Source organism: Ovis aries, chromosome 3 (assembly GCF_016772045.2).
Source record: "Ovis aries strain OAR_USU_Benz2616 breed Rambouillet chromosome 3, ARS-UI_Ramb_v3.0, whole genome shotgun sequence".
NCBI lineage: Eukaryota > Metazoa > Chordata > Mammalia > Artiodactyla > Bovidae > Ovis > Ovis aries.
Genome location: NC_056056.1, coordinates 44,886,866 through 44,913,036, shown reverse-complemented (window position 1 = coordinate 44,913,036; position 26,171 = coordinate 44,886,866). Strand labels below are relative to the sequence as shown.

The 26,171-nt window shown below is 38.9% G+C and overlaps 1 protein-coding gene across 10 annotated transcripts in view; it reads right to left on the bottom strand.

Moving 5' to 3' along the window:
* The window catches only part of WDPCP (WD repeat containing planar cell polarity effector), a 727,433-nt gene that overhangs the window by 250,413 nt on the left and 450,849 nt on the right, over positions 1-26,171 (bottom strand). For all 10 annotated transcript variants that reach the window (XM_060412062.1, XM_060412070.1, XM_060412069.1 and 7 more), the window contains 2 exons: positions 23,478-24,087; positions 2,631-2,819 (listed from right to left, as the gene is read on the bottom strand). In XM_060412062.1, the coding sequence (XP_060268045.1) occupies positions 2,631-2,819; positions 23,478-24,087 (799 nt within the window). The remainder of the gene's footprint in view (positions 1-2,630; positions 2,820-23,477; positions 24,088-26,171) is intronic.

Genomic DNA, 26,171 nt, shown 5'->3' with positions numbered 1-26,171 from the left:
TATAACACAAATTCACTAAGGTGCTAACAATTTCATGGTGTTCTGAGTAAGAGTCAATATATTGTTGTCTTCATATTTCCTCAACTGTAAATTTATGATCTCTTACATGGGTTATGCTTACCACAACAGGCTTTCTTTAGGGATCCTGCTATCTACCTAATCTTGAGAGTATACCAATACTAACAAATAACTACTTGAGAAAATATTACAGTACTCTTAGAGCCCCCAAATTCTGAAGTTATACTCTTCTTTTTATTTTTAACTAATATCCATTGAGTACCCACTGTGGGTCAAGCATGTGCTAGGCATTTTCTCATTGCAGATGCACTGGAATCTCCATAGATGTGTTGGACTACCTCCAAAAAGCACATTCAATTAACATTAAATAAATACTATGGGCCTCCTATGAGTTGAGGCCAAGCCTCATGATGCAGACTTTTTGAAAGAACATGTTCTTACTGATTCAGTTCAGTTCAGTTCAGTCGCTCAGTCGTGTCTGGCTCTTTGCGACCCAATGAATCGCAGCACGCCAGGCCTCCCTGTCCATCACCATCTCCTGGAGTTCACTCAGACTCACGTCCATTGAGTCAATGATGCCATCCTGCCATCTCATCCTCTGTCATCCCCTTCTCCTCCTGCCCCCGATCCCTCCCAGCATCAGAGTCTTTTCCAATGAGTCAACTCTTCGCATGAGGTGGCCAAAGTACTGGAGTTTCAGCTTTAGCATCATTCCCTCCAAAGAAATCCCAGGGCTGATCTCCTTCAGAATGGACTGGTTGGATCTCCTTGCAGTCCAAGGGACTCTCAAGAGTCTTCTCCAACACCACACTTCAAAAGCATCAATTCTTCAGCGCTCAGCCTTCTTCACAGTCCAACTCTCACATCCATACATGACCACAGGAAAAACCATAGCCTTGACTAGATGGACCTTAGTCGGCGAAGTAATGTCTCTGCTTTTGAATATACTATCTAGGTTGGTCACAATTTTCTTCCAAGGAGTAAGCATCTTGTAATTCCATGGCTGCAATCACCATCTGCAGTGATTTTGGAGCCGAAAAAACTAAAGTCTGACACTGTTTCCACTGTTTCCCTATCTATTTCCCATGAAGTGATGGGACCAGATGCCATGATCTTCGTTTTCTGAATGTTGAGCTTTAGGCCAACTTTTTCACTCTCCTCTTTCACTTTCATCAAGAGGCTTTTAGTTCCTCTTCACTTTCTGCCATAAGGGTGGTGTCATCTGCATATCTGTGGTTATTGATATTTCTCCTGGCAATCTTGATTTCAGCTTGTGCTTCCTCCAGCCCAGCGTTTCTCATGATGTACACTGCATATAAGTTAAATAAGCAGGGTGACAATATACAGCCTTGACATACTCCTTTTCCTATTTGGAACCCGTCTGTTGTTCCATGTCCAGTTCTAACTGTTGCTTCCTGACCTGCATATAGGCTTCTCAAGAGGCAGGTCAGGTGCTCTACTGATTATTCTTCTCTAAAATTACTAAAAAGAAGGTTAGGTACAGAATACTATCTACCATGTTTACTTTGAAATGTAATAAAATGGAATAAGAAAATCTATAAATATGGAAAGAAAACAGTGAGGGAAAAAGCTCTCCAATAAAGGCTTTTTGACATATTTCCTGTTTTCTTTACTTTGTAAATCACCTATTGAAAAAATGGAATAAGAAAATCTATAAATATGGAAAGAAAACAGTGAGGGAAAAAGCTCTCCAATAAAGGCTTTTTGATATATTTCCTGTTTTCTTTACTTTGTAAATCACCTACTGCAACGTCTTCACTGGCCATGGTTTCCCACTATTAATGTAAATGTTAATCACAAACATTTGAAATAAAGATACAAATTCAAGAATGTTTAGATGTATTTTGCATTAAGTAAATAAATTACTCATAATAAAAATAATATATACTGGAAAATATAAAAACTGATTTCATTATTCCACATGGCACTTTTTTTTCCCCTTTTTTTGGGGGGGCGGGGAGGTTATAGTGTCTCATCTCTCTCTGCAAATAAACATCTGAGATCCTATGGACAAAATTACTTATTTACAGAAGGTTAGGAAATCCAAGCAGCCAGAAGGAGGAGGGGGATTAGAAGTCTAAGTTAGAATGAAAACAAGAACAACTTAAGCTGTAATTCTCTCTCTGTCACACACAGACACAAACACACACAATCAGTGGTAAAGTCTATTGTCTGGACAAAGAACTTGGGATGTGAGAAATACTACTGTTTAGAGTGAAGGAGAAATAAGGATTTTTGTTTAGGACCCTTTGTCTTCCAAACCCTAGAAAGTACATTAAATTCCTCATCAAAGTTTAAAATCTGAGCATATTTTACATATGCACTTAGTCTGAAATGTGCAATGACTTCATTGTGAGTTCTAACACAAGTATATACAGAAAAGTTATTATGTTGACAAATACTATACAATAAGTTACCATATAGGAGTAATTATTTGATACCTGATTTTGTCAGTTTAATAGGGCATAAATATTTTTGTCTTTTAAGTTCCAGTAATACAACTCCAAAGCATCCTCAAAAAATAACCAACTCAATAAAACATATTTCATGTATATACAAAACTCACTTATGAAATATATTTAAAATCTGACCTTCTCTCTCTGGAGTGAGCTTTTGTCTAAGAAGATGGTTTACAATGGCACACATGCTGATAAAGCACTCATAGCCCAGACTGTCCCAGTTCATACTACTCAGGATGTTTATTGCCTCATAGATCTCATCATAGTGAATATACTGGAAGATGATGTCTACCAGTCCCAGGCGTCCTTGTGTGAAGATACCTGTCACAAAAATATATAAAATCAAGTGAATCATTTAAAAATAAAAATAACAAAAACATTTACATTTAACTTTTCTAGAAAGGAAAAAAAAACAGTGATCTTTTCTTGCATAAAGAGCTTGAAACGTGGGGTTTGGGGGGACCAATAGTCATATATGGCACTGTGGTCAAATCTTCAAGTATCACCTACCAACTCCATCTTGCTTATGCTTACCATTCACCATATAGTAAAACTTTTTACTCTATATAATCAACTGTTTAGATTAAAAATGAATAAATGTGAGAACTTTTAGGTAAATCACAATAGCTAACTGAATTTCCCATATGTCATTTAGGCCTCTACTGTATGTATGTGTGTGTGTGTTTAGCTGTGGGGGATCTTCACTGAGAAACGCGGTCTTTTCATCACAGTGCACAGGCTTCTCTAGTGATGGTGCACATGCTCCAGAGCACGTGGGCTCAGCAGCTGTGGCACAAGCACATGGCTTCTTTAGGAGCGGCATGTAGGTTCAGTTGCCTCACGGGGTCTTAGTTCCCTGACCAAGAATCAAACCCACGTCTCCTGCATTGAAAGGCAAAGTCTTAACCACTGGACCACCAGGGAAGTCCCTGTGGTATATACGTAAAGACAGAATTTTGATGTAAAACAATTCTTATTGACCAGATTAAGTTGCATTTGATCTTCAGCCACACGTACTTGGTGGGAAAACGCATGAATATTTATGACATAGAATACCACATACCAATTTATTTTAAATTGGCATTTAAAGATTATCATCTTTGATTACTAATGATTATTCAGTTCAGTTCAGTCACTCAGTGGTATCTGACTCTTTGCGATCCCATGGACTACAGCATGCCAGGCTTCCCTGTCCATCACCAATTCCTGGAGCTTGCTCAAACTCATGTCCATTGAGTCAGTGATGCCATCCAACCATCTCATCCTCTGTTGTTCCTTTATCCCCCCGCCTTCAGTCTTTCCTATCATCAGGGTCTTTTCCAAGGAGTCAGTTCTTCACATCAGGTGGCCAAGATATTGGAGTTTCAACTTCAGCATCAGTCCTTCCAATGAATATTCAGGGCTGATCTCCTTTAGGATGGACTGGTTGGATCTCCTGCAGTCCAAGGGACTCTCAAGAGTCTTCTCCAACACCACAGTTCAAAAGCATCAATTCTTCGGCATGTAGCTCTCTTTATAGTCCAACTCTCACATCCATACATGACTTAGGAAAAACCATAGCTTTGACTAAACAGACCTTTGCTGGCAGAGCAATGTCTCTGCTTTTTTAAATCTAGGTTGGTCATAGCTTTCCTTCCAAGGAGCAAGCATCTTTTAATTTCATGGCTGCAGTCACCATCTGTAGTGATTTTGGAGCCCCCCAAAATAAAGTCTCTCACTGTTTCCATTGTTTCCTCATCTATTTGCCATGAAGCAATGGGACCTGAAGCCTTGATCTTCATTTTCTGAATATTGAGTTTTAAGCCAACTTTTTCACTCTCCTCTTTCACTTTCATCAGAAGGCTCCTTAGTTCTTCGCATTCTGCCATAAGGGTCGTCTGCATATCTGAGGTTATTGCTATTTCTCCCAGGAATCTTAATTCCAGCTTGTGCTTTATCCAGTCTGGCATTTTGCATGTTAAATAAGTTAAATAAGCAGGGTGACAATATACAGTCTTGACATTATCCTTTCCCTATTTGAAACCAGTCTGCTGTTCCATGTCCACTTCTAACTGTTGCTTCTTGACTTGCATACAGATTTCTCAGGAGGCAGGTCAGCAGGTCTGGTATTTCCATCTCTTTCAGAATTTTCCACAGTTTGTTGTGATTCATACAGTCAAAGGCTTTGGCATGGTCAATATAGCAGAAGTAGATGTTTTTCGGAACTCTCTTGCTATTTAGATGATCCAAAGGATGTTGGCAATTTGATCTCTGGTTCCTCTGCCTTTTCTATAACCAGCTTAAACATCTGGAAGTTCACAGTTCACATACTGTTGAAGCCTGGCTTGGAGAATTTTGAGAATTACTTTGCTAGTGTGAGATGAGTACAAATTGTGCAATAGTTTGAATATTCTTTAGCATTGCTTTTCTTTGGGATTAGAATGAAAACTGACCTTTTCCAGTCCTGTGGCCACTGCTGAGTATTCCAAATTTGCTGGCATATTGAGTACACCACTTTCACAGCATCACCTTTTAGGATTTGAAATAGCTCAGCTGGAAATTCTATCCCCTCCACTAGCTTTGTTAGTAGTGATGCTTCCTAAGGCCCACTTGACTTCGCATTCCAGGATGTCTGGCTCTAGGTGAGTGATCACACCATCATGGTTATCTGGGTCATGAAGACCCTTTTTGCATAGTATTCTGTGTATTCTTGCCACCTCTTCTTAATATCTTCTGTTTCTGTTAAGTCCCTACCATTTCTGTCCTTTATTGAGCCCATGTTTGCATGAAATGGTTCCTCGGTATCTCTAGTTTTCTTGAAGAGATCTCTAGTCTTTCCCATTCTATTGTTTTCCTCTATTTCTTTGCACTGATCACTGAGGAAGGCTTTCTTACCTCTCCTTGCTCTTCTTTGGAACTGTGCATTCAAATAGGTACATCCTATTCTGCTTTTCTTTAGCTTCTCTTCTTTCCACAGCTATTAGCAAGGCCCTCTCAGACAACCATTTTGCCTTTTTTGTATTTCTTTTTCTCGGGATAGTCTTGATCACTGCCTCCTGTACGATGTCACAAACCTCCGTCCATATTTCTTCAGGCACTGTGTCAGATCTAATCCCTTGAATCTGTTTGTCACTTCCACTAATCATAAGGGATTTGATTTGGGTCACACCTGAGTGGTCTAGTGATTTTCCCTACTTTCTTCAATTTCAGTCTGAATTTGGCAAGAAGGAGTTCGTGATCTGAGCCACAGTCAGCTCCCAGTCTTATTTTTCCTGAAGGTATAGAGCTTCCCCATCTTTGGCTGCAAAGAATATAATCAATCTGATTAAAGTATTGACCATCTGGTGATGTCCACGTGTAGTCTTCTCTTATATTATTGGAAGAGGGTGTTTGCTATGACCAGTGCCTTCCCTTGGCAAAACTCTATTAGCCTTTGCCCTACTTCATTTTGTACTCTGAGGCCAAAGTTGCCTGTTACTCCAGGTATCTCTTGACATCCTACTTTTGCATGCTAGTCCCCTATAATGAAAAGGACATATTTTTTGAGTGTTAGTTCTAGAAGGTCTTGTAGGTCTTCATAGATCCATTCAACTTCAGCTTCTTCAGCATTACTGGTTGGGGCATAGACTTGGATTACTGTGATATTGAATGGTTTGCCTTGGAAATGAACAGAGACCGTTCTGTCATTTTTAAGATTATTGTAAAGAAATGATTATTAGTAAAGAAATAATTAGAATTAATCTTGCTATTGGTCCTCTTGCATAACTAAAGAAAATTCACTTCTAAGCTAACAGAAATAAGAACATCAAATAAAGCGGGGGGTGGGGGGGTAGTCATTCTGTTTGAATTTTATCTTATCTTTTAAATATGGAAGACCTCTTTTGAAACTAACAAGTTCTGTTTAATTACATGACAATAAGCACTAGCACCTTTTAAGTTTTTTTTTTAAGCTTTAAAACAATATTTGTTTGTAAAATCTTTTTCCTTCTGCAAACGTTTACTGGTATGAGTGAATCTACAAAAACTTCTCAATACAAATAATCATAAAATTAAATGAGAAAATGTATGTGAAGTTATTTGGAATCTGTAAAGTATACAATATACTACTATAACTCTTCATTACTGTCATCATCATCATTTACCTGAAATAGTTATAGGTTTCAGAATTTTTAAAAATGTATTAGCTCATGAGAAAGATCCTGAAATTATTGATATTAACTTCAAGTCATATAAAAATGAGACCTTGTACTATATCAGCAGGACTCAACTTGATAAGGAATCTGGGGAATTACCCTGACTATTCTGGAGGGTGGAAATGGCAACCCACTCCAGTATTCTTGCCTGGAGAACGTCATGGACATAATAGCATGGAGGGCTACAATCCACAGGGTCTCAAAGAATAAGACACAACTGAAGCGACTTAGATCAGCACCCCCACTGTACTAAGCAATAAAACTCTACTATTCTTTTTGTGCTGGCAGAATCAACAAATGCTACTGTCCAAAAGCCTTCATGCTGCTGCTGCTGCTAAGTCGCTTCAGCCGTGTCCAACTCTGTGCGACCCCACAGACAGCAGCCAGGCTCCTCCGTCCATGGGATTTCCCAGGCATGAGTACTGGAGTGGGTTACCATTGCCTTCTCCGAAAGCCTTCATGATCCTACAGTAAAGTGCTGGAAGTCTTCATAAATCAGGGTGATTCCTTTGCAGTACATATTAATGTTTAAGAATTTTGAAGACAACCAAAAATATCTGAAATCTACTGAGTCTGTCTATATCCTAATACTTCTAACATGAGAAATAACTGATGTATTGAGAGGAAAAGCTAACATATAGTCATAATCAAATTGTTTAAAAGGTGATAAAGAGAAAAACTTAAAAAGTAGCCAATGAACACAAAAGCTGGTTCTTTGGAACAACGTATAAAATTGACCAACTTCTGCCTAAATGGAGGAAAAGAGAAGATACACTTCTCAGTATTAAGAATAATCATCAAAGGACCCACAGACATTAAAAAATAGTAAGTGGATAACATGACTAACTTTATAGATATAATTTAAATGAAATGTATTCCTTGAAAGACACAAATTATCAAATCTCATTTAAGAAGAAATAAGAATAGATAACCTGAATGATCCTGTATTATTTAAATTTGGATGTGAAGTTTAAAAACCTTTAAACATTCACACACAAAAAAACAGATGACTTCATTGGTAAACTGTCTCAAACAGTAAGAGAAGAAATAATATCACCTTTACATAACTCAAAATATAAGAGGAGGGAATGATTCCTATTGCATTTAATGATATCACCATTACATTGAGACCAAAACTGACAGACATTACAGAAGAAAAAGAAAACTAAAGGTCAGTACCTCCCATAAACAAATACAAAAATCCTTAACAGAATATTAAATTAAGCAACGTATTAAAAAGATAATATATCATGAACAAAAGATTTATCCCACAAACACACAGTCATTGAACCAACTGAAAACTAATCAGTTCACTATATGATCAGAAAAATCACACAATCATTTTAATACAGAAAAAGCACTTGAAAAAAACTGAACATCCACTCAAGAAAACATAAACCCAGGAGACTAGGAATCGAAGGGGACTTCTTCAACCTCCTACCATCGTTAGTTGCTCAGCTGTGTCTGACTCTTTGCAACCCTATTGACTATAGCAGCCAGCTTCTCTGTCCGTGGGATTTCCCAGGCAAGAATACTAAAGTGGGCTTCCAGTTCAAGATGATGGAGAAGGAGGACATGAGTTCATCTCCTTCTGCAAGAGCACCAAAATTACAACTATCTTCTGAACAACCATTGACAGAGGAATGCTGGATAAAAGATACCAAAAAAGATGCCCAATGCCCAATGACAAAGAAGCCGGAAGGAGATGGTAGGAGGGGCACAATCATGATAAAATCAAATCCCATACCCACCAGGTGAGTGACCCACAAACCACAGAACAATAATACCAAAGAAGTTTTCCCACTGTTGTGAAGGTTCTGAACCCAACATCAGGCTTCCCAGCCTGGGGGTCTGACAAAGGGACAGGAAATACCCAGGGAGTCTGACCTTGAAGGCCAGTGGAATTTGATTATTGGACTTCCACAGGACTGGGGGAAACAGAGACTCCAGTCTTGGAGGGCACAAACAAAATCTTGCATGCACCAAGACCCAGAGGAAAGGAGCAGTGACCCCACAGGAGACTGAATCAAAATTTCCTTGTTAGTGTTAGAGGTTCTCCTGTGGAGGCCTGGGTCGGCAGGGGCTCATCTTAGGGATGGGGGCACTGGCAGCAGCAAGTCGAGAAGGTCCCCCATGGTGTAAGCCCTCTTGGAGGTTAACCCTACCATACAGCCTGTAGACCCCAGGACTGGGTCATCTCAGGCCAAACGACTATCAGGGAGGGAGCACAACCCCACCCATCAGCAGATAATTGGATTAGCTTTATTGAGCAAGACCCCATTTTCCCCACCACCAGTCCCTCCTATCAGGAAGCTGACACAAGCCTCTTAGCCTCCTCCATCAGAGGGCAGACAAAAGAAGCAAGAAAAACCGGAGTCTCATGGCAGCTAGAAGAAAAAACATATTACAGAAAATTAGTCAGGATGAAAAAGTGGAAAGCTATGTTCCAGATAAAGAGACAAGGTAAAATATCAGAAAAAAAAAAAATAAATGAAATGGAGATAGGCAAACTTCCAGAAACAAAATTCAAAATAATGTTAGTGAAGATGATCCAGAATATTGAGAAAACAAAAGAAGATCCAAAAAATGTTTACCAAAACCTAGAAAAATTAAAGAACAAACAGATGAATAACACATGAGATGAAATCAACAACAGAATAACTGAGGTAGAAGGGATAAACGACCTGAAGAACAGAGTGGTGGAAATCACTGCCATAGAACAGAATATAGGAAAAAGAATAAAAAGAAATGAAGACAATCTAAAAGACCTCAGGGTCAACATTAAACACACCAACATTCACATTACAGGGGTCCCAGAAGGAGAAGAGAGAGAGAAGGAACCTGAGAAAATATTTGAAGAGATAATAGTTGAAAACTTCTCTAACATGGGAAAGAAAATAGTCAACCAAGTCCAGGAAGCACAGAGTCCCAGGCAGGAAAAACCCAAGGAGGAACACACCAAGACACATAGTAATTAAAACTGACAAAGATAAACTATTAAAAGCAATAAGGGAAGAATGACAAATAACATACAATGTAACTCCCATCAGGCTAACAGCTGATTTCTCAACAGAAGTTCTACAAGCCAGAAGGGAATGGCACAATATATTTAAAGTGATGAAAGGGAAGAAGCTACAACCAAGAATACTCTACTCAGCAAGACTCTCATTCAGATTTGATGGAAAAATCAAAAGCTTTACAGACAAGCAAAAGTTAAGAGAATTCAGGACCACCAAACCAGCTTTACAACAAATGTTAAAGGAACTTCTCTAGGCAGGAAACACAAGACAAGGGAAAGACCTACAGAAAATAAATCCAAAACAATGAAGAAAATGGTAACACAATCATACATACTGATAATTACCTTAAATGTAAATGGATTAAATGCACCAACCAAAAAACATAGACTACCTGGGTGTATGAAAAATGTGCATGTAAGCACTTCCACTTACATCACTCTGCTTGACCCCTCCAAACTGTATGTGATGATTTTATATTGTTTAGGTTAATCATGTTCCCATTATGGCTTGCAGCTATGTGTGTAAAGTTGTTCAGTCGTGTCTGACTCTTTGCGACCCCATGGACTGCAGGCCGCCAGGCTCCTCTGTCCATGGGATTCTCCAGGCAAGAATACTGTAGTGGGTTGCCATTTCCTTCTCCAGGGGATCTTCCTAAACCAGGGATAAAACCCAGGTCTCGTGTATTGCAGGCAGACGCTTTATCCTCTGACCCACAATGTCTATAACTATTATCATATGCCTATCCTATTGCTGCATTTTGGAAGCAGGAGCCTTGTTGGCTTGCAGCTATAACTATCTTTTATTTTTTGTCTGGCTATTGACTGTGAAAATTGATAAACATGTTTTATTATTGTGATGCCATAACTATTAGTTACTTAATACCATAGTATCATGATTGGTCCACAGAAAAATGAAAGAACTCTATTATCACCAAAACTACAGTTTAATAGAAAAACCTGTAATCACTTTTTAAAATCTAGATGCATATCCGAATTACTTTGGAGTGTTCTGAAAAATACAAATGCCTAGGTATTGCTTTTTTTCCTCCAGAGCTCCAGATATTTTTGTAATGATCAGCCATATTCAAAAACAACTGAACTATATGAAGATCTTTTACTTTTATCTAGTTTGTTTAACTTTTTCTATTTCATATTCAGTGCTCTGATTTCATTTACTTTAGGTTTTTCAATTACTCCATCTCTTGTTTAAAATATGTATAATATATATGTTTTAGAAAACTTATGAATTTTTGTCTAATGAAAAAATTTATGACATTTTGATTATACTTGTTTGACTTAGTATGAATAGAATGCTATATTCATATTAAAAATTAATTTCAACTCACACCATATACAAAGAATTAACTTGAGTTAGTCAATAAACCTAATTGTAGGAGCTAAAATAATAAAATTTCTAGAAGAAAAAAGGGTCAGACAAAGACTATTTTGATAAGACAAACAATACAAGTCATAAATTTAAAAAAATCTAATAGCTGGCTTTCATCAAAACTAAACACTTCTGCACCTAAAATCTAGTATCCAAAAAAGAACTTGTGTTCAGAATATATAAGAACGTATGATTCAATAAAAAACAATCCAGTTCAACTGGGGCAAAAGATTTGAAGATTTACTTCATCAGAGAAGATATATGGCAATAAGCACATAAAAGATGAACAACTCCAAGGTTCATCAGGGAAATGCCAACTAACACCAACTACACCTACTACAGTGGCTAAAATTAAAAATATCAATAATGCCAAGTTTTAGTGAAGATGTGGAGTAACTGGAACTCCAAACTATTTTCCTCTTAAATTAAACTTAGAGTAGTGCTTAGTTCCACGGTTCTTCCCAAAAGAAATCAGAATAGACCTCCATACAAAGACTAGTACATGAAAGAACAGATCATTTTCAATGAAACTGGCTAAAACTGGAAACAACTAAAATGCCTGTCAACATGTGAAGACAGATTGTGATATCTCTATATAATGGAATACTACTCAATAATGTAAATGAAAATTTACAGATATACACACCAATATGGAAAATTCACAAAGATTAATACTGAGTGAAAGTAGCCAGATACAAACGAGTACCAATTAGTAGTCTACTTCTATGAAAATTCTAGAAAAAGCAGATCTAACTTGTAATAACAGACAACAGATCAATGTGCTTTAGCTTTGAGGGAGGCAGGGACTGACTGCAAAGGGGCTTGAGAGGATTTTGAGGGTGATGGAAATGTTTTACATCTTGATTATGGTGGTAATCACATTGTTGTTCAGTCTCTAAGTGGTGTTAAGCTCTTTGCAACCGCATGGACTAAAGCATGCCAGGCTTCCCTGTCCTTCACTATCTCCCAGAGTCTGCTGAAACTCATGACCATTGAGTCGGTGATGCCATCTAACCATCTCATCCCCTGTTGCCCTCTTCTCCTGCTCTCAGTCTTTTCCAGTGAGTCATATCTTTGCATCAGGAGGCCAAAGTACTGAGGCTTCAGCTTCAGCATCAGTTCTTCTAGTGAATATTCAGGGTTGATTACCTTTAGGACTGGCTTTATCTCCTTATTGTTTAAGGGACTCTAGAGTCTTCTGCAGCACCACAGTTCAAAAGCATCAGTTCTTCAGTGCTCAGCCTTCTTTATGGTCCAACTCTCGCATCTGTACATGACTACTGGAAAAACCAGAGCTTTGGCTATATGGACCTATATGACTATATGAACCTATATAACTATATAGGTCCATAAAGACTATATGACTATATGAGTTTTAAGATAGCCTTTTAACTCTCCTCTTTCAACATCATCAAGAGGCTCTTTAGTTCCTCTTCAGTTTGTGCCACTATAGTGGTGTGTGCATGCTAAGTCACTTCAGACCTGTCCAACTTTGTGTGACCCAATGGCCTGCAGCCTGCCACGTTCCTCTTTTCATGGGATTCTCCAGGCAAAAATATTTGAGTGGGTTTCCATACCTGCCCCCAGGGGATCGTCCCAATCCAGGGACTGAACTCATATCTCTTATGCCTCCTTCATTGGCAGGCAGGTTCTTTATCACCAGCTCCATCTGGGAAGCTCCATTAGAGTGGTATCATCTGCATATATGACGTTGCTTATATTTCTCCCAGCAATCTTGATTCCAGCTTCTGATTCATCCAGCCCGACATTTTGCATGATGTACTCTGCACAGAAGTTAAATAAGAAGGGTGACAATATTCAGCCTTGAGATACTCCTTTCCCAATTTTTAAACAGTCCATTGTTCTGTATCTGTTCCTAACTGTTGCTTCTTGACCTGCATACAGGTTTCTCAGGAGGCAGCTAAGGTGGTCTGGGATTCCCATCTCTTTAAAAATTTTCTACAGTTTGTTGTGATCAACAGTCAAAGACTTTAGTGTAGTCAATGAAGCAGAAATAGATAGTTTTCTGGAATTCCCCTGCTTTTTCTATGACATAGTGGACGTTAGCAATTTGATTTCTGGTTCCTTTGCCTTTCCTAAATCCAGCTATACATTTGAAAGTTTTCAGTTCATGAACTGCTGAAGGCTAGCTTGAAGGATTTTTAGCATAATCTTGGTAGCATGTGAAATCAGTGAACTGTACGGTAGTTTGAACAATCTTTATTGCCTTTCTTTGGGATTATAATGAAAACTGGCCTTTTCCAGTCCTGTGGCCACAGCTTACTTTTCTAAATTTGCTAGCATATTGAGTGCAGCAATTTAACAGCATCATCTTTTAGGACTTGAAGTAACTCAGCTCGAATTCCATCACCTCCACTAGCTTTCTTTGTAGCAATGCTTCCTAAGGCCCACTTAACTTCACATTCCAGGATGTCTGGCTCTAGGTGAGTGACCAAACATTGTGGTTATCTGGGTCATTAAGATCTGTTTTGTATAGTTCTTCGGTATATTCTTGGCACCTCTTCTTAATATCTTCTGCTTCTCTTAGGTCCTTGCCGTTTTCTTTTACTGTGCCCATATTTGCATGGAATGTTCCCTCGGTATCTCCAATTTTCTGGAAGAGATCTCTAGTCTTTGCAATTCTATTGTTTTTCTCTAGTTCTTTGCTTTATTCACTTAAGAAGGCTTTCTTATCCCTCACTGCTATTCTTTGGAACTTTGCATTCAGATGGGTATATCTTTCCCTTTTCTCCTTTGCCTTTCACTTCTCTTGTTTTATCAACTATTTGTAAGGCCTCCTCAGACAATCACTTTGCCTTCTTGCATTTCCTTTTCATTAGGATGGTTTGGGTCACTGCCACCATACAATGTTACAAACCTCTGTCTGTAGTTCCTGAGGCACTCTATTAGATCTAATCCCTTGAATGTATTCGCCACCTCCACTGTGTAACCATAAGGGATTTGTCTTACCTGAACAGTCTTGTGGTTTTCCTTACTTTCCTCAATTTAAGCGTGAATTTTGCGATAAGGAACTGATGACCTGAGCCACAGTCAGCTAGAGGTCTTGTTTTGCCTACTCTATAGAGCTTCTCCATCTTCAACTGCAAAGAATGTATCAATGTGATTTCTGTATTGACCATCTGATGATGTTCATGTGTAAAGTTGTTTCTTGGGTTGCTGGCAGAGGGTGTTTGCAATGACCACTTCATTCTCTCGGTAAAACTCTGTTAGTCTTTGTGCTGCTTCATTTTGTACTCCAAGGCCAAACTTGTTTGTTCCTCCAGGTCTCTCTTGAGTTCCTACTTTTGCACTCCAATCCCCCACACTGAAAAGGACATCGTTGTTTTTGGTATTCATTCCAGAAGGTCTTGTAGGTCTTCATAGAAATCATTCAGCTTTAGCTTCTTTGCCATTCCTGGTTGGGGCACAGACTTGGATTGCTGTGATACTGTTGGGTTTGCCTTGGAAACGAACCAAGATCATTCTGTCATTTTTGAGGCTGCACCCAAGTATTGCATTTCAGACTCTTCAGTTGACTGTGAGGGTTACTTCATTTCTTCTAAGGGATTCTTGCCCATAACAGTAGACATAATGGTTATCTGAATTACATTCACTCATTCCTGTTCCATTTTAGTTTCCCAAGATGTTGATGTTCATTCTTGTCATCTCCTGCTTGACCATGTCCAATATACCTTGATTCACAGACTACTGGTTTTTCCAGTAGTCGTGTATGGATGTGAGAGTTGGACTATAAAGAAAGCTGCATGCCAAAGTATTGATGCTTTTGAACTGTGGTGTTGGAGAAGACTCTTGAGAGTCCCTTGGACTGCAAGGAGATCAAACCAGTCCATCCTAAAGGAAATCAGTCCTGAATATTCACTGGAAGGACTGATGTTGAAGCTGAAACTCCAATATTTTGGCCACCTGATGCGAAGAATTGACTTCTTAGAAAAGACCCTAATGCTGGGAAAGATTGAAGGCGGGAGGAGAAGGGGACAACAGAGGATGAGATATCACCGACTCGATGGACATGAGTTTGAGTAAGCTCCGGGAGTTGGTGATGGACAGGGAAGCCTGGCGTACTGCAGTCCATGGGGTCTTAAAGATATGACTGAATGACTGAAGTAAACTGAATAATCATTAGTAATTGAAGATGATAATCTTTAAAAGCCAATTTAAATTGGTATGTAGTATTCTATGTCATGAATATTTGTACTTCTGCCCCCCTAGTACATGGGGCTGAAGACCAGACTGCTCAGGTGACAGGTCAGGTGGTCTGGTATTCCCATCTCTTAAGAATTTTCCACAATTTGTTGTGATCCATATAGTCAAAGGCTTTGGTGTAGTCAATAAAGCAGAAGTAGATGTTTTTCTGGAACTCTCTTGCTTTTTCAATGATCCAACGGATGTTGGCAATTTGATCTCTGGTTCCTCTGCCTTTTCTAAATCCAGGTTGAACATCTGGAAGTTCTCGGTTCACATACTGTTGAAGCCTAGCTTGGAGAATTTTGAGTCTTACTTTGCTAGCATGTGAGATGAGTGCAATTGTGTGGTAGTGTGAACATTCTTTGGCATTGCCAGAATCTCTTCTGAATGGGAGAGACTGACTGTGGGGAAAACTTGGTCTTGGACTGCTGGGCAGGGTCATGCTCAGTAAATTTTTAATCCAATTTTCTACTGATGGGTGGGGCTGTGTCCCCGCAATCCCATTAGTTGTTTGGCCTGAGGTGACCCTATTCTGAGACTACAGACTCTATGTTAGGGCTAAATGTGACCTCCAAACGGACTTTTGCCAACACGCCCCTCCCAGGACCACACAGCAGGCCACTGTTGACACACACCTCTGCAGGAGACCCTGCATCACTCATAGGCAGGTCTGGCTCAGCCTCTTGTGGGGTCATTTCTCCTTTCTCCTGGTTCCTCGGGCACACAATGCTTTGTGCCCTTCAACAGTCTCTGGTAATCATGAGGATATACATATTTGCCAAAACTCATTGATCTATACATTTAAAATAGGTATAATTTATTTGTAAATTACACTTGAAAAACTTGATTTAAAAATCTGTCATCATCTTTGTATGAAGAAAGCAGAATGCTGTCTGGAACAGCAATCCATCTCAAATGACACGAGATCCAGTTTTAAGATGACTAGGTATCTAATCAAGTACCTGACATTTTCTTCCAGCAGTAAATGGCCACCAATTACCACGTTGGTAAAGTAAACTTTAAATAACTTATTAAAAATAACTCTTTTAAAGAACACATACTTCTTACAAAAATTCTGAGAAAAAAATCATATTACTTGCTGTTTAGACGAAGTGACAGATACATACGTAATACTGCCCATGATTTTCAAAATCCTCTGAGAGGGAAGAAGTTAGCTTTAATTTGTTTAATATCACCACTTTGACATTTAACCTTTTCCTAACTTTGCAGGTGTTGTAAGCACATTGTTGGAGCACTCTAAGTAGATGGAATAATCACACTATGGAAAGAGGAGTGTGAGAGCACATGCTGTGATTGGGAAGCTCCTAAGGCAGCAGAGCTGAGAGATGAAGCCTGGGAGACAGACAGGGCTTATTAACTACTGAAGGATTTCAAGCTGCAGTAAAGAGAAAAGTCAAAGTGTCAGTCACTCAGTCATGTCCAACTCTTTGCAACCCCATGGACTGTAGCCTAGCAGATTTCTGTGTCCATGGAATTCTCCACGGAGAATACTGGAGTGGAGAGCCAATCACTTCTTCAGGGCATCTTCCTGACCCAGGGATCAAACCAGGGACTCCTGCATTGCAGGCAGAATCTTTACCACCAGGGAAGCCAAATCTATGAACAGATGTGCACTCTGGTGGCAGTTAAGGGGATTAATTGAGCAGTAGGTGGGGAAGATTGGAAGGCAGACCATTACAGACAGAGGGCCACTGCTTGATCATGGTACAATAGGGAAGGTCTAGATTTAAGGTAATCACAGCAAGGCTGAATAGAATGAGATGTTTTAGGCAGTGATGTCCTTTTCATCATAGGGGACTGGAAGGCAAAAGCAGGAAGTCAAGAGATACCTGGAGTAACAGACAAGTTTGGCCTTGGAGTACAAAATGAAGCAGAGCAAAGGCTTCATTTTGCCAAGGTTTGCCTAAAGAACACACTGGTCATAGCAAATACCCTCTTCTAACAACACTACACATGGACATCACCAGATGATCAATATCAAAATCAGATTGATTACACTCTTTGGAGCCAAAGATGGAGAAGCTCTATACAGTCAGCAAAAGAAGACCGGGAGCTGACTGTGGTTCAGATCATGAACTCCTTATTGGCAAATTCAGACTTAAATTGAATAAAGTAGGGAAAACCTCTAGGCCATTCAGGTGTGACCTAAACCAAATCCCTTATGATTATACAGAGGAAGTAGCAAACAGATTCAAGGGATTTGAGCTGGTAGACAGAGTGCCTGAAGAACTAAGGCAGGGGTGTTCATAACACTGCACAGGAGGTGGTGATCAAAACCATAAGCAAGAAAAAGAAATGCAAAAAAAGCAACATGGTTGTCTGAGGAAGCCTTACCAGCAGTGGGGAAAGGAGTGAAAGGCAAAAGGGAAAAGGAAAGATATATCCATCTTAATGCAGAGTTCCAAAAAATAGCAAGGAGAGATAAGAAAGCCTACAGAAGTGAACAGTACAAAGAAATACAGGGAAAAAATAGAATGGGAAAGACTAGAGATCTCTTTGAGAAAATCAGAGATACCAAGGGAACATTCCATGCAAAGATGGGCACAATAAAGGAGAGAAATGGAATGGACCTAGCAGAAGCAGAAGATATTAAGAAGAGGTAGCAAACATACAGAAAACTGTACAAATAAGGCCTTAATGACCCAGGTAACCACGATGGTATGATCACTTACCTAGAGCCAGACATCCTGGAATGTGAAGTCAAGTAGGCCTTAGGAAGCATTACTACAAAGAAAGCTAGCGGAGGTGATGGAATTCCAGTTGAGCTATTTCAAATCCTAAAAGATGATGCTGTTAAAATGCTGTACTCAATATGTTAGCAAATTTGGAAAACTCAGCAGTGGCCACAGGACTGGAAAAGGTCATTTTTCATTTTAATCCCAAAGAACGGCAATGTAAAATAATGTTCAAACTACGGCACAAATGCACTCATTTCACATGCAATTAATGAAGGTAATGCTCAAAATCCTTCAAGGTAGATTTCAACAGTATGTGAACTGAGAACTTCCAGATGTACAAGCTGGATTTGGCACCAGAGATCAAATTGTCAGCATCTACTGGATCATAAAAAAAAGCAAGATAATTCAAGAAAAACATCTACTTTTGCTTTATTGATGACACTAAAGTCTTTGATTGTGTGGATCACAACAAACTGTGGAAGATCCTTAAAGAGATGGGAATACCAGGCCACCTTACCTGCCTCCTGAGAAATCTGTATGCAGGTCAAGAAGCAACACTTAGAACCAGACATGGAACAACAAACTGGTTCAAAATTGGGAAAGGAGTACGTCAAGGTTGTATACTGTCACCCTGCTTATTTAAATTATATGCAGAGTACATCATGAGAAATGCCAGGATGGATTAAGCTCAAGTGGGAATCAAGATTTCCAGGAGAAATATCAATAACCTCAGACAATCAGATGATACCACCCTTATGGTAGAAAGCTAAGATGAACTAAGGAGCCTCTTGATGAAAGTGAAAGAGGAGAGTGAAAAAGCTGGCTTAAAACTCAACATTCAAAAAATTAAGATCATGGCGTCCAATTCCATCACTTCATGGCAAATAGATGGGGAAACCATTGAAAGAGTGACTCCATTTTGGGCTCCAAAATCATGTGGACAGTGACTACAGCTATGAAATTAAAAGACACCTGCTCTTTGGAAGAAAATCTATGACAAAGCTAGACGTTGTATTAAAAAGCAGAGATATCACTTTGTGGTCAAAGGTCCATCTAGTCAAAGCTATGGTTTTTCCAGTAGTCATGTATGGATGTGAGAGCTGGACCATAAAGAAGGTTGAGCACCAAAGAATTGATGCTTTTGAACTGTGGTGCTGGAAAAGACTCTTGAGAGTCCCTTGGACAACCAGGAGATCAAATAAGTCAATCCTAAATGAAATCAACCAAGAATATTCACTAGAGGGACTGATGCTGAAGCTCCAATACTTTGGCCACCTGATGTGAAGATCCAACTCATTGGAAAAGACCCTGATTCTGGGAAAGATTGAAGATAAGGGGGCAACAGAGGATGAGATGGTTAGATGACATCATCGACTCAATGGACATGAGTTTGAGCAAACTCCAGGAGATAGTAAAGGACAGGGAAGCCTGGCATGCTGCAGTTCTTGGGGTCAAAAGAGTCAGACACGATTGAGTGACAGAACAAAACCTCAGAACTGATGGCATTTCATTGCTGACTGGATATGGCGTTAGGAATGAGGGAGGATTCTAGGATGATTTCTAACTTGTAATTCTGTCCATCTAAATAACTATAACATCCCTTAAACTGAAATACACAGGAGGAAAAGCAGGGAGAAAGATGACAACTTCAAGTTTGCACATAATAAATCTGAGGCAGTTGTGCAGACTCAAGGGGTAGGTTTCCTGTAGGCTAGGTTAACATGTGGGTGTGGAGAGCAGTGGCCTAGGCTGAAGTCAGAGACAGGATACCAAAATAAAAAGTAAACTCTTGGTTTGATGCATGAGACAGGGTGCTCAGGGCTGGTGCACTGGGATGACCCTGAGGGATGGGATGGGGAAGGAGGTGGGAGGGGAGTTCAGGATGGGGAATACATGTACACCCATGGCTGATTCATGTCAATGTATGGCAAAAACCACTACAATATTGTAAAGTAATTAGCCTTCAATTAAAATTTAAAAATTAAAAATAATTTAAAAAAATAAAGAAAGAAACTCTCATTTTGCATAAAATGGGAGGGGAGCTAAAGATGGAACCTTGGAGAGCCTGAATATTTTCATGAGGAGGCAGAAGAAGAGCATAAAAAAGTGCCAGAAAGTTGCATTGAGAGTCACAGAAGGCAAGAACAATGAGAATTTGATGGTAATGTGGTCAGGAGCCATCAAATGCTGAAAAGTCATCAAGTAACTGAAGAAAAATATGTGTATCAAGTAGGAAGTCACTGGTGAACTTTCCAAGAGCAGCTCCAGGAGAAGATTGAAGAGAAGAGCCAGAAGGTGGTGCTGTGAGGGGGAATGGGGGCGAAGAAGCAGAGAAATTCAGTGTTCACTATTCTATTAAGAGCTTGACTGTGAAACGACGGTGAACATTTGATTAATAACAGAGGGGAAACAATTTTAAGGAACAGATGTATGTTGCTTTGTTTCATGGTGTGGCTTGGGCCTGAGCCTGCTGATGTAGCAAGATTCATGGGGAGAGTGGGGAAGGTGACAGAGTAAAGGCGTCAAGGGGAATGCTGTGGGATCCAGCGTGGAACTAGTCGTAGGTAAAAGGCAGGCTCCTATCCCACTGAATTGAAACTGAAAAGATTTATTACATGGAGGTAAGTGGTTGGGTGGGTGGTGAGGAGCAGATAAAGTCAATGAAGTATCTATTAAAAGGGGAGATTCTCTGTTGAAAGGGCAAGAAGCTGATCACATGAGTTTAAAGAGAGCAGTGAAAGTTGGAAAAGGTGATGAAGAGAATGGAAAAGCTTTATTATCTAAGAAATAGAACTAGGAACTCCTCTTTTTAAAATTAATCCCAGTTTACATATATGGAAATATGAATAATGATTGTTAGGTAAAGAAATTCTGATTACATACTGCCTCTACCTAGAAGGATGACACCTCTTGCTCCCTCCTGAGGAAGACATGTTAGTTTTTCACATTCTTATAGTAACAGTGGTGATGGCCTTTTAACCTCCAGTGGCATTTGTGTGATAATTATAAGGATTTAGAATGGAAGCTCTAGCCTTCAACAGAGTTTTCCTTCAACATTACACTAACTGACCTATTCTAAGAGTCAGACTCCAAAAATCTTAGCATATTGGCAGCAGCCACTGACACGTTTACATATGACAGCATTCTATTTTAAACTATGATCTATCTCAGCTTCTTAAATTGTACGCTACACCTTTCATGTCAAAATTTCCAAAGGCTTGCATAACAAGCATATGAAAAACATCTCATAAATGCTCTCTAGTGGGGAAACTGCACATGAAACTACCTGTTTATATATGCAGTAACTTGAATTATACATGAAAATTCCACATGGATGCCCAGAATCAGCACTGTGTTAATTCAAGAAGTATATTAAAATTTCTGGATGTATTTAGTAGCAGATCCTAAGAAAAATCTGTTCTTTAAACAGGGTTTTCTTTAAAAAAAAAAAAAAAGAAAGAAAGAAAAAGATCTGTTAGCTGGAATATACTGTTTCAAGGAATCTACTCTTCCTAGGAAAAATAATATATAATAAACAATAATCTTCTCAAAAATCTCAAAAACACTTCATTCTCAAAAATCCTGGGAAACTCCATGTTTTGTTCTTTTAAAGACCGTGTAAGACTGTAAAATTTCCCTATTCTATAAATCTTATAAGTCATAATGAAAATAAAATTTAAATGATAAATGTCAGTTGCAGAAGTTATCACCTTTTCATTTGAATGCTTGACTTCTATTGGATAATTCTCTTCCAAGAGACCTACTTGGGAAAAAGAGGTGACAGCCAACTCATTGCCTAATTGATTTAGGAACAGTGCCCAGGGAGATAGTCCAATTAAGTTTACAAGCTGGCAATTAGCAGGAAGCCCTCTAAATCCCTACACTGAGAGCCTGTTTACTTTAGTAAGAAGGCAAATGTGCTAGAGATAGGAAGAGAAAGCTGTGCTTTTTGCAAAGCTGTTGTGAGTAGGCCCACAAGGGAGGGCTGAAGAAAAGCTAGGTATATGTTAGTAGATTGCCTTCTTGTTTGACAGGTAACTGGGATACAGAGAGAGGGAGAGAGTTTCAACAAATATGCAAAACATCTAACATCCACTTTAATAAGTGTTGTGTGTGGAGACACACCACTATTAAACATGTAGTTGGGCAAAGTAGAACTGGATTATCTCATAATAAATGAGATTCCAAACATATTTTTATTGGATAATACTAATGTTATGAATGGATTTAGGTTCTTTTTTTTTCATGTGAAAAGAACATAGGCCTCACTTATATCCCTGATAGCTTTCAAGTTAAGTCATTTTCATTAGATTTATTTCATTCGTTCTATTTCAGAGGCAAGTAGATCCATTAAAAACAAAAAGTAAACTGACAGTTACTTAAAAAACAATGTTTTTTAAAAACTTAACTTTGTGCCACAGAGCCAAATGTGTAAGGGGTTTTGAAATGTATCTACTTTTCTATGTTTTCAGGTTGCAATCAGTTCAGTTCAGTTCAGTCGCTCAGTCATGTCTGACTCTCTCCAGGCCTCCCTGTCCATCACCAACTCCCGGAGTTTACCCAAACTCATGTCCATCGAGTCAGTGATGCCATCCAGCCATCTCATCCTCTGTGGTCCCTTTCTCCTCCTGCCCTCAATCCCTCCCAGCATCAGGGTCTTTTCCAGCGAGTCAACTCTTTGCATAAGGTGGCCAAAGTATGGGAGTTTCAGCTTCAGCATCAGTCCTTCCAATGAACACCCAGGACTGATCTCCTTTAGGATGGACAATAATGTGCACTAATTGAAACATGATTTTTAAAACCTAAGCAAGTTCCTCTCAAGAATGTTAAATTATCAAAACTGCCTTAAAAATATCATATATTTAAGGACATAGCTGGTAATACAAACCTATAGAAGGCAAATAAAAATTATGTTGAAATAGTATACATTAATACATAATTTTCCTAATATTGAAATAATTTTTTGAATATTTTTATCTAAAAGAAAAACATAAAGTTACACAAATATCTTCAGCAAATTCTAACCAAGCATTTTCCTTCCTCTTCTTTTAAAACTCTTGTTTTACATATTTTCAATCTGGAAAGAAATGAACACTCATCTAAAATAACTTAATAGGAAAAGTATTATATCCCTACACACAGAATTTTACAATGGACATAGTAAGTACTTAAAAATATTCTCATATGTACTATTTCTTAAGGAATTTTTTTAGTAGCCAGTTTAGTTTGGAAAGCATCATATATGGACAGCTCAGGCTTTTTACTCATGTGATGGAAAATTAATGCAATTTCAAAATTTTTCAATATATAATGGACCTTGAGATTTTAGAAAATCATCCACAAAACTTTCTTAAGAAAACTACATGAAATGTTTGAAATGTAAGCATATTGATGGGATGAGAAACAAAAAAATCTACATTCCAGGAACAGTTTTACTGTCTTAATTATACTGTCATCATAAAAAAATTTATTTACTCACCAACTTCCTTGACTTACCAAGTTTAAACAGAAGTACACCCAAAGGTCCTCTGTCAAACCTGAGAAAGAGGAGATTATAGATGTCCCCACTTTCAAGCTTCTTAGAAACAACCTGAGGCGCTATCCACTGCATTTGAACAAGACTGCTGGAAACATCAAAGAATTTTTTGAATTGTAGAGTCTCCCTAGGTGAATTGTCTTCAGCCAAAAGCTGGATGTTAATAGGAGAAAGAGCCATATCAAATATTTGCAGCTCCCCTTGGTTACTGCCAACTAGCAGAATGGCCCCACTTGGGTGGCAGCTTACTAACGAAGGCAGAAGTTCAGCCTGAGCTAAGAGAGTCACTCTACGGTGAGTTTCATAAAGAATTATTGAAGAATCTTCACAGCCCAGGATCAGTTTGTCTTCAGCAGCATTCCTGCAACAACTAATGGCCTTTGACTTAAGTGGTATTCTGGTGACTGATACACACTGGATTTTGTTCCGAACACATTCATAGATGCAGCTGTCAGCCATGGGCTCTTTGTCTACACTGATGGAGCACTCCACTGTCAACACTTGATTAGGATGTTTGGTGTTAAAGCGAACATCCAGTGGATCCCATTCTGTACGTACAGAACTCAGAACCTGTAAGAAATATAACAAGTATGTTCAGATAGACTGTGGTTTTTCTTCAGCTGTCACACATAGCACTGCATATTAATCTAGAATCCTACTGAATAAAGTCAATTACCACCTTAAATATCAGCAACATATTAGCAGGTATGCATATATCTCATATAGAACATATATAAATGTGTGTGTGTGCACGTGCGCTGTCATGTCTGACTGTAGTCTGCCAGGTTCCTCTGTCCATGGGATTTCCCAGGCAAAGAGTATTGGAATGGGTTGCCATTTCTTTCTCCAGAGGATCTTCCTTGACCTAGGGATGGATCTCCTGTCTCCTGAGTCTCCTGCATAGGCAGGTGGACTGTTGACCACTGAGCTACCTGGGAAGCCCATATATAAATAAATATAGCACGTACTGAGCACAGCTGCAGAAATTAAATTATAAAATTTTAACTTAAGCATTTTGTTTTAGAAAGTCTGTAAGTAACATACAGACAAATATTTCCTACAATATACAGAAACTAATAGAGTGGGCTTTTAGTAAAATAATACACCTAGCAGATTATCTAAAAACATCAGAAGTGTGATTTTTAAAGGATGAATAAAGGATTTTAACAATTCAGTTCATCTTCTTCCAACCCACTACCCCTGCTGATTCTAAAATTACTGGTAAATTATTTACCAGAAATATATTTCTAATTAGTAGTGTAAGAAATAAAAAACCAAAATGGTCCGTTTTCAAGAACATCTAGCATTGAGTGAGAGCTTGCTGATGTAATAGCCAATAGCTGATAGCCATAAGGGATACAAAACTACAAAGTCTGGGCAAACAAAGGGAGGGTGAGATGCCTAAGATTTTCGTGCAGGTTCATCCTACAGGTGAATTCAAAACCTAAGAACTGGAATAGGTACACAGAAAAGGAGGAAATAAGATGTGGCGGGGTGGTGGGAGGAGATCATAAAGAGGGAGGGAACAAACCTAGGTGACATCCAGGAAGACTGTTTACCCCTTGGTACTCAGCCAAAGAGGAACAGGGAGAGGGACTTGCATTCTAGGGATAAGATGCTCCCTGTAATGACTCTGGGTGTGCCTGCCCATCAGACACCAGATCTTGCAAGACTATCATTAAAGCCTTACTTCCATTCTTTGGGTTTGAGCTGGTGAGCGTGTTTCTCACAAGTAGGGCAGGGTAGGCAAAAGAAAAAACTTTAGAACTCTGTTAACATTCCTGTAGAAATATTTTGTTGTTGTTGTTGAGTTGCTAAGTCATGTCAGACTCTTTTGCAACCCCACGGACTGTAGCCCACCAGGCTCCTCTGTCCATGGGATTTCCGAGGAGTAGGTTGTCATTTCCTTCTCCAGGGGATCTTCCTGACACAGGGATTGAACTTGTGTCTCCTGCACTGGCAGGCAGATTCTTCTACCACTGATTTTATTGTCAGAAAAGATATGAAGGGTTGTTAAGTAGGTCAGTGATCAACAGAAGAAAATAAGAAGGTAATGTACTAGTTACGACCCAGAGGGATGATTCAGGGAGGGAGGAGGGAGGGGGGTTCAGGATGGGGAACACCTGTATACCTGTGGCGGATTCATGTTGATGTATGGCAAAACCAATACAATATTGTAAAGTAATTAACCTCCAATTAAAATAAATAAATTTACATTAAAAAAAAAGACCTGGTGAGTAATATGACTTATAATACTAGTGAGGCAAAATTTGAAAAGCATTTCTAGTGTGGAAAGCAAAGGCAACAAGAATAATAAAGGAACAAAGCAGGCCATTCATCTTATTCATATGTAAATGTGGGAGGCCAAAAATCTGGAGAATGGTATCTGAGATCATTTTTAACACTGCTGAAAACCTCAAAATTAGATTTAGAAACATTACAAAGCACATGTCTACAAGAGACAGAATTTCACAGAACTCTGCATGTGTGTTTGTGCACTCGCAGAAGTTCTAAATCTGACGAAATAGGCCAGTATCTGAGTTAATAGTATTATACCAAGGTCATGTTCCAGGATTTGACAATGTACTGCAGTAATGTACATTACTGGGGCAAACGAGGGAAACTAGGCAAACTAGGGGGAAAAGTACAGGAAG